Source organism: Carex rostrata, chromosome 11, assembly GCF_964058835.1.
Source record: "Carex rostrata chromosome 11, lpCarRost1.2, whole genome shotgun sequence".
In the NCBI taxonomy this organism is placed as follows: Eukaryota; Viridiplantae; Streptophyta; class Magnoliopsida; order Poales; family Cyperaceae; genus Carex; species Carex rostrata.
The window spans coordinates 2,213,563-2,223,629 of NC_135928.1; the positions used below are offsets into that span (position 1 = coordinate 2,213,563).

At 33.7% G+C, this 10,067-nt stretch overlaps 1 protein-coding gene and 1 non-coding gene across 3 annotated transcripts; both read left to right on the top strand.

The window, feature by feature from the left end:
• Positions 1-3,949: 3,949 nt before the first annotated feature.
• LOC144561702 (uncharacterized) lies at positions 3,950-6,957 on the top strand. 2 transcript variants are annotated; one of them, XM_078310763.1, is made up of 4 exons: positions 3,950-4,098; positions 4,777-5,035; positions 5,372-5,566; positions 6,291-6,957. In XM_078310763.1, the coding sequence occupies exons 1-4, from the start codon at positions 4,001-4,003 to the stop codon at positions 6,738-6,740; spliced, it is 1,002 nt and encodes a 333-aa protein (XP_078166889.1). In that variant the 5' UTR covers positions 3,950-4,000; the 3' UTR covers positions 6,741-6,957. The 2 variants fall into 2 exon arrangements, with proteins under 2 accessions (XP_078166889.1, XP_078166890.1); XM_078310764.1 differs by having other exon boundaries at positions 6,342-6,957.
• Positions 6,958-9,986: 3,029 nt separating this feature from the next.
• On the top strand, positions 9,987-10,067 carry TRNAL-AAG (transfer RNA leucine (anticodon AAG)). The gene has a single exon. It is a non-coding gene; the product is annotated as a tRNA-Leu (tRNA).

A 10,067-nucleotide genomic window follows, 5' to 3' on the forward strand; every position in this document is an offset into this window, starting at 1 on the left:
TAATATTCCCTTATAATCTCTCTTATAGTTGATTAGTCATCATTATATAGACAATATTTAACATAGGATCTCATCCATCTATAATACTAATTATCACCTAATTAATATGTACATTGATTAACATGCATTACTTGATCGTTTCAAGATGACCTTAAAGAGTATAAAACAGTTAATCTATCTAGAAAATAGAAAAATACTCAATATTTTATTTGATAAAACAATAAATTAAATTTTGACACCAACAAAAATGTCTGTTATATTCAAATTAATTATACCAACCCATGTTGCTGCTACACACTATAAGATCAAATAATTAGTTCCAACTAAATTCAGAGAAATAGCATACAATATCTTCATTCTAGTGGCAATCAAACAGAAACTCAATACTTCTATCTAAAATGTAATATCATCTTACACTTTTATCGCATGATTTCAATGATTGAATCTAAATCCAAATCCTTTTATGTTTTTGGATCTGCTTTCAAATCCCAAGTAGATTTAATAAGATACACTAGAAACCCAAATTTCTGGAGATGTTACCATTCAAGTAGATTTGCATTGGGTCAAGTTACGAAACAAGATTTGGTGAATCTGACGAGGCCCAACCTAAAATTTTTAGGCCCGTTATATTTTACAATCAGCCCAAGAGGCTTTTAGATAAATTGTTGATAATAACAATCCATATATCATCATAGCGCCATAAAATTAAACCTTCTGAATATCTGTATTATTGCACACACTACAGAAGCTACAAATTGACAAAATTCAAACTCTGAAGCGAACTATTTAGTACACGCCTAGAACAACTAGTCATGAAATTTGCGCTTCCCAAAACAACAGGAATTCAAAAACCTCACGCTCCTCTTTCAATCTTTGTGCAACTACAAAATGTTTGCTAAATGATGTAATGCATGCACGCTCTTAAGTTCTAACACAGTACTAGACTTTGAGCAATGGGTTCATACATGAATTGTATTGTCTTAATTGCTCTTCTTCTCTCTACACATCTGACTGTAAACTCTGATGCAGCTGATATAACCGAGTCCGAAGATTGTCTTGCGGTTTGCATTATATTAGCTACATTTTGCAATTTGGGTTGCTTCCAAAACGGAAATTTCGCTCCGTCGTGCATCATGGCTTGCGGTGACAAGAATCTGCTTTGCACAACCAGTTGCTTGATTTTGGGCTCAGTTACCAGCAGTGAAGAACAGTGTCATGCTTCTACCTAGAATTAATAATCCTTGACTAAATAAGATTGTAATAAATGTTAATGTGTGTTTGTGCTATTGTTGTAGCTATGCTTGCTCTAATTAATGTTACTATTCACAATTGTAGAATCATATATATATATATTACTGGATTTGAAGATGAATAATTAGTCTGTTAAAATGTATGCTTGTTTGTTAACTAAGAACATTATTTTCATGTTTGGTTTTGGAATAAGAGGCAGAGTAAGCTCATTACTTCATACTTAAGGCTGTCAAATAAGAAGTAAAACCTGTAAATTAAGACGCATTAAAGGCAGAGCAAGTTAAACCATCTAATCTCTAAACAAATTACCTGATTCTACACTTACTCCGTCTGTTGAATCCACTGTCATAGATACAGATTTATTTTTCAACATGCATATTACTTGTCGAAACAAATTAATTTACTTCACACTTATTCCGACAATCGAGATATAAAATACAAGCAGTAATATGAGATAAGCAATTTAAAAAGACCAACCAAACATGATTCTTACTGGTACATTTTGTTACCTGTTATGTAGATATTATATCCTGTTTCTATTATTAAACATATACTGCTGTCCCCTCCGGCAAATCCATTATCCATACATGACTTTTTTTTTTTTCTTTTACAAGAAACAGGAGGGGCAAATGCGGCCCAATTTAATTTGACCGTTTTTTTTTTACAGTTTCTTATATTTACTTTATATATATATATATATATATATTATTTTTTTTGGGTCCAAATCAAGAATTATTCGTGGAAGGCTCACAATTACAAAATTCGAATAGGAATTATCAAATAGCAATTCAAAGTTGTAGAATATTACAAATTCAAATCAAATTTGATAGATATCCTATAAACAAAAAACACCAATATTTTATTATCTTGAAAGATTTTGTGTCATCAGGGCGGATCCAGAAATTTACTATAGCGAGATGAATTTAATAGAAAATAATATTCATTAACATATTTAACATATATTTTAGAATGAGGCATATTTATTGCTTTATCTAAACACATGCCTCATTATTAGAGAGGACAAACTATAAAATCTTATTAAAAAAGGAAATTACACATGAGATTTACTATTTACTATTTTTTTTTATTTGGGGGGGGGGGGGGGGGGGGGGGGCGGGGCGGGGAGGGGGGGGGGGGGGGGGGGGGGGGGGAATGCGAAATGCCTCATCATGAGATGTTGTATTATTCTGTCATTTTAAATTTTAAAATTGATATTACCATTGAGTATTTTTTTTTTAATAAAAAAATAATTATGGGAATTAAGCGTTACTCTAGGATCTTCGCCCACAGATTATTATTATTATTATCTATGATAACCTCAAATATTAAATTCAGAATAACAGAACAATTAACATCCAAATGCAACCTAAAGAACTTATCAAAAGAAGACGTTGTTGCCTATGGGTTTCTTGTCAAGAAAAAAGAAAAACAAAAACCGTTGTAGGTATGTTTTGTATAATTCATATAGCTAGCTAGGATTTGCTCCACATATGATTAATTTTTGTAATATTCTGCAATTTTGCATTACCTTTCTATAATTCTAATTCAATAGTAATAATATTACAAACCTCACACTTGACCACCTCTGCCAAGATTTCTTATACAAATACAAGAAATATCTAGTTATTGATACTTATACTCTAATAGTAGCATGCATAAGGCGTGAATTCTACATAATTTATGTTTGGATAATCTATTAACAGAGCTATTTTGACTTTATACAATACACAAGTCATATACATGCCCATTTTGTTTCTATTGATCATGCGCTACACAAAGTCAAACTACCTCTGTCAATATCTTTACCTCTATAACTAGTCTTGAACTCTCTCTTCCAAAAAAACAAAAATAACAAACTCCAAAAGGCCACACTTGACTTGCCTTACAAATGTTTGCATGCTACATAATAAAATATCAATCTATAAGTATTCCTTTCTCAGCATCTATTCATTTCCTCTCATAACACACGCATGTTTTAAAATCTCCATGCTTTGAGCTCTTTTCTTAATCAACCACATACCGATGACTCCCTCGATAAATACCGCCGTGTTGATTGCTCTTCTTCTAGTGACACACCTGACAGTACCCGCACATGCAGAGAAAGACATCGGAGACTGTATCAAGTCGTGCATGGTAAAAACCACGGCGTGCATGTTGGGTTGCATACCTAAAGGAGACAAAGCACAAAAGTGTATCATGCGTTGTGGCGACAAGTCCATGCGTTGTGCCAATAAATGTCTTCATTTTTAGTCTCGGTGTTAACCGTGGAAAACAATGCAATGTCTCCAAGTAGAAGTATAGTCTAAATAAAATTGTGTATATGTGATCTAAATCAATATTTAGATGTACTATTGTTCTAAGGTCTACTGTAACTTTTTATGTTTTATATACACGTGTTAATGATAAGGCATTGTAAAATATACCGTTTGCAAATTGTAGAATTATATTATTGAATATAATGACAAGGAATCAACCTTTATATGTTTTATATTCTAGGCCGTTGGTACAATTTGGAGATCCTATACGAGATCAGGCGACCAAATCTCAAAATGAAAACCGGAGAGGCCCATGGGCCTCCAGTTCGCAATTAACCCCTACTAATCGGGTTCAGATGCTTTTGTCATGTATACCCGCATCCGTGTAATTACAGTCGTTAATTCGTTGCCTTCTTTTACGAGATTGTAAATATTCCCTCTCACAATTCACCCGGGCTTCTGACTACCGAACCAAACCCGAACCCGATTAGGTAATGGGGAAGAAGGGGAAAGAGAGAGCGAGAGAGAGACGAGAACAGCGTTTAGAAGAGATCTCCCATCTCCGTACAATCCCTTACGCTTCTCATGAGAGGTACGCGTGCTCGACGAAATGGCTCCTTTCTCTTTTATTTTATTTTATTTTTTGGTTGTTTTATTTCCTTCATAGCTTAGATTCATTTGAAATATCTCAGCATAAAAATAGTCACCACTGTATACAGGAAAAACAGAACTAGTATCAGATCAAGGATCATACCAGCACAATACTCGTACTAATCATTGCTTGGGACTATTTTAAAATTGACAGGCAACATAACAGCCAGTTATTGGAAAATGATATTTAGGCTCAATTGGGCTGCTAAGCAAGAAAAAGAAAAAGAAAAATCCCAAAAAGAATTTTTTTTCGGCTTTTGCACTCTGACATTTATTATTGCTGTTTAATAGTATATTCAACCAGCAAACAAGAGAAATACACACGTAAAATAGGGAGAAAATATCATGCACACCCGTACAATAAAAAAATACCCTCCAAATATTCCCTCTCTTTACACGAAAAGGTTTTCTCAATGTAACAGTATGAAAAGAGGTTGGCTATGTTAAAGAAATTAGATTGACGATGTATGTATATGGTACCTCCGAGGCACATGAAATATTTCTCATTTTGCAAGGCTATGCTTGATATGTCGAGGTTTTGTAGGGCATATACAAAGTTTATGTGCTAAGGTTCTACAAGAGATTTGACTGCTCTTTAATAAAATTTGTCTTTTCGTAGATGGTGGTTAAAGGATACTGTGGCAGTAGTTACTGGAGCTAACAGAGGGATTGGATATGAAATTGCCCACCAACTGGCTGTGCATGGATTACATGTCGTGCTGACATCACGGGATTTTGACAGAGCCCAGGAGGCTGCTAACAATCTCCAACAGGAAGGCCTTAGTGTCCAGCCTTGTCAACTAGACATCACTGATGCTGGCTCGGTCCAGTCATTTGCCAGTTGGATCCAGCTCGAGCTTGGTGGTATTGATATATTGGTGAGATTTAGTTTGAATTTCTGGTGCATTTGGTAAATTTTTGGTACCTGTATATTTTTCAATGGAGAGTATGCCAAATTTGATTATAAAGCAACAATTTAACAGGAATTTGAAACTAAAAAATAGGGAAAACTGGACAAAAGGTCCGACCATACCAACCAGAAACACAAACTTTTTTTTCTGTTCTAGAAACAGTACTGCAAAATAAAAATTCTACCAAGGCCCCCACCAACCAGCTCAAGCATGATGGAAAAAGAATGTTCACTTTGCACAAAGTCCGACATAATTCGTGCTAAATAAATAGGGTTTATTGATTTATCAATTAAATTACTGTAGGTGAATAATGCTGGTGTGAATTTCAACAGGGGAGCAGATAATTCTGTTGAATTTGCTGAGACAGTAATTAAAACTAACTATTATGGTACGAAAAGGGTGATAGAGACTATGTTACCTCTGATGAGACCTTCACCTTTCGGAGCCCGTATAGTGAATGTCAGCTCACGTCTTGGCCGAGCCAATGGGCGACGAAATGTAATTTTTTTTATATATACTTATTTATTAGAAATGATATATTTTTGCAAGTTTTCCCAATATTTTATTGATGTTGCCAAATAATTAGCAATATTTTTCAAGCTTGCAAATTCTCCTGTACAAGTTTTTTGTATCATTTGCAAGGATATGAACCCACTGGAGAAAGCAAAGTAGCATTTATATTAAAGTTACCAAGTCCCCAATTTGCTTTTCTTGGCAGTACATACAGGCCGAAAGACAACTTATAAGTCCTCTCTTTGTCGAGTTTTTCTTAATTTGGTTGTGGAATATAATGCATTATACAAGTAGGGGGCGAAAAAATGAATATTTGAGAAAATGTGCCTATAGCTCTATACCATGGCTGTTGCCAATATATTAATAGTGGGGGGGTGTTTGGATACAAATCCTGGATATTGCTGCATATAAGTTTTGGAAAATCCTTTACTAATGTATTTTGTTAGAACCAAAGATTAGGACAGATGCTGTAGTAACAATAGCTTTAGATGGTACTAGACTGGTATGGTCATGCTTCATTCAGTTTCCTCTGTTCTGCGTTTTCCCTGCATTTGCATAGGAGCCCAGATAAAGACATGTTATCATGCATGTACCTTACTGTACCAGTCCAATCAAAATTATTGCTCCAACATAAAAAATTTAAGTGCACACTAAATCTTTACCAATGTGCTACTAATTTAGTCATGCTTTGATGAACCCCTAATGAAAGGCGAAAGGACTTAAAGTACCCACTTTGTTAACTCTCTTTGTCTCTCTACAGAGAATTGGCGACCCCACACTGAGAGAGAATTTGATAAAAGACGAAACTTTGTCTGAACAACTGCTTGATGAAATGCTAAACAAATTTCTCACCCAAGTAAATGATGCGTCATGGGAAACTGGCGGTTGGCCTCAGATGTACACCGACTACTCCCTCTCCAAGCTCGCATTAAACATGTACACCCGTCTCACAGCCAGGAGGCTAGCAGATAGGCCTGACAGCCATGGGGTTTATATAAATTGTTTCTGTCCTGGATGGGTTAAGACCCAAATGACAAATTGGGAAGGTAATAATTCGGCTGAAGAAGGGGCCGACACTGGTGTGTGGATGGCATTACTACCAGTCGAAAGTATCTCTAGTGGTAAATTTTATGCTGAGAGACGTGAAATAGATTTTTAGTTTGGTTTGTTGCTGTTGTTGTGAAGGCTAAAAATTGTTCTGGTAAATTCACCAGCAAAAGGGGAAAGTACTCAGTAGTTGTCTACTGCATTTTTCTTAAAAAGAAAGAGATATTTAACTGGGTATAGTTGGAAAAGAAACCCTATTGGAAGTTTAGTTACTACCTTTTGCTAAATAATAAATTGGGCATAAGAAACACTTGAAAAGTACTTTTTATGAATCATTTGTACGACAACATGAACCTCCAAATATGCAAAAAAAAATGTTCAGGTGGTTCAATAATTGTACAATATTCTAAGTTTCTGGAGTATGGTTGTTGGTAACAAAATGCAAAGACCATTAATTTGAGCTCAAGGAATTGTGATTGCTTTTCTAAATACAAAAGCTACAGTTCAACATTAGAGGAATCCATAAAGTGATGAAATTATATATCATAGATGCTGATACAACCTACAATGCACTAATAAGGCGGCCATACAACTTCTAAATGGTGATGGGGTTGTTTACTGGTACTTAGCTAATAGGTGGCATGGATGTTTGCAAAATATAAGTTGGTAGCTTGAAATTTTATGTGCTATAAACAAAATAAAAATAAATTGGTCATTACTTTTAATTCGGACACAAACAAAATGAGCTAAAACAGTCATTTATTGTGAATGTTTAGATTCTACTGAAGTTGTGTTAAAAACTTGAATATTTCTTGCTTGTTATTATTAGTCCGAGATATAAATAATATGTTTGATTATACTATTCCCTTTAGCACCAAAACAAAAGAATCATTGGTATATTTAGATGTCATATCATATGTGAAATTAAAATTAATAAAAATAACCCGGAACATTTCGTGCATTCAATTCTTAAGCCGAATTATATTTTAAATTCCATTTTGATTCACTATTTAAAAAAAAAGAGAGGATAAAATTCAACTTTAATTTGGTCATTTGTTTTAGAGTTGCTTATAGTGTTACTGGTTAAGATTGAAATAATAATATTATAATATTGAATAAATAAATTCACCGCTAGACATATATTGTTCGAATAATATGGTTGGTACCGGTGATATAAAAGTATATCTACCGACAACTGCATCAAAGAAATCAAAAGATAATATCCGAATTAAACAAATACAGATTGCCAGGTCATGAAAATATATTAATGAAAAAGAGGCACCGTATAGAAAGCGCACTTCTAAATGATGTTTCAGTGTTTCAATTATTTGGAAAAAAAAAAAGGTGTACTAACCAAAAAAAAAAGATGATTTTATTTTTATATGTGGATGGGCAGTGCTTTTATCATCAGCAATATCTAATTGGAGCCTTGATCATTTGTCACTAAATAGAGAAAAATAAAATGAAATGCTCTGGTTCCATATAGATTATTAAAAGAAGAAAAATCAAGCACATATATTCTTTTGGTTGAAGCAAATATTCGGGAAATAAAGGAGTCCGGATCCTATGAGGTCACCGTTTGAGTTTCAATTTGGACTGTCTGATCATAGTCTAGATCAATTGGGGTCTAAGTATGAAATCATTTTAAGATTCGTGCTAGTATATAACGAATGGACTGGAAATTCAAAAAATGAGGTACCTTAGTTGATATAAATGCGAAATTAAAGGGGCACAGACTAAAGAATTAATGTAAATCAGGCAATTGACCTAACACATGACTCGTAGTTAACAAAATTTGCAACAATTAAGGTCCCGTGAGGCCGTGATGGCTGATTAGTTGTGCTTTAATTATATCAAAAAAGCTATGTTACCCTGACACTCCTAGAAAGCCATCGTACCCGTGTCTGACACGTATCCAACACCGACACGCGTACGATACGTATCAGACACGCTAGCTGGCGTGTCCCTACCCGTCTGATACGGTCTCCGACACCTGGTTGACCCCTGCCGATACGGACGGGACACGGCTGGATACGCGCCTGTGTACCGCGAGCCGCGCCCGCGCCTGTGGACCGAAGAAAATAACTCTTTCCTTGAGCTGGCGATGGGATTCAAATTTTGGACCTCTCAAATAAGAGTCAAAACCTTTAACCACTACACCAAACAATCATATGTGTAACGTTCTAGTAAGTATAATATTTAATATACTTATATCATGAAGTCATTATTTTCTGAACAAATTTAATTTAAGTTATAATTATCTAAATACAATATATAAATTAATAAAAAATAATATATATAATAAACGTGTCGTATCCTAGATTTTTTAAAATTGCCGTATCGCCGTACCCGTGTCGTGTCCGACACAATACCCGTACCCATATCCATACAACATAGCAAAAAAGTAAACTTCAAGATTAGTCATAGTTTGAGAATCAGTCTTTGGTTTAGTGACAATGACGATGTCCTCTGTATGGAAGGTTGCATGTTCGAAATCCGAATGGAGAAATTTCTTATGAATATTAAATTGTTGGGTGGTTTGACCTCCAACTTTTACTCAAAAAAAAAATAGTCATATTTTGTTTCAAAAATTTACTTCACATAAAAGAAAATAAAATTGGAGAAACAAAATGCAATAGTAATATATATTTTTCCAAGTAAAAAGACTCAATATGTTAAGCTAAACTTGCCGACATTTAATTTATGAAAAGTTGTATCTATTTTTGAAAAAAAACAAAAACTTTAAGTTATTTAATAATTATAATTCAAAAAGAATTCTCAAAATAGATACAACTTTTTATAAATTAAATGTCCTAGAAGGATCACAATATTTTCTAGATTACATAGAAGTGACTTTTGAACCGGGATCAATAACTCATAATCTAAGCATTTTTATTTTTTTCCAATAACACATACAGAAATATATTAATTTTTCTTACAGCCGCGAAAAATCCGACTTGAAAAATATTGATCCGGGTTATTTGTTACAGTTTTTCTAATAAATCAAATTATATTGTATTCCATCTATTTTCAAAGAAATATATCTAACATTTCTAATATTTCAATACAAAAAATAAAAAATAAAAACAAATTTCTGTTTTTAAAAAAAAAAAAAAAATTAAAATTCCAGCCCGTGGAAAATTTCCACGAGTGAGGTATTTTTAAAACTTTTGCTAAACTTTGGTTATTATTATTAAAATAATTTTTTAATGGGGTAAAAATAAAAATGTCGGCTAAACTTGGGTGCATCAGGCATGATGGAGAAATACATAACGAATTTTATGTTGGGACATATAATAATAGATAAATTTAATTATTTCTATATATAAAGAAAATGATCGAAGTTAATATCACAAAAGTTGAGATGGCCGAGTTGGTCTAAGGCGCCAGATTAAGGTTCTGGTCCGAAAGGGCGTGGGTTCAAATCCCACTCTCAACA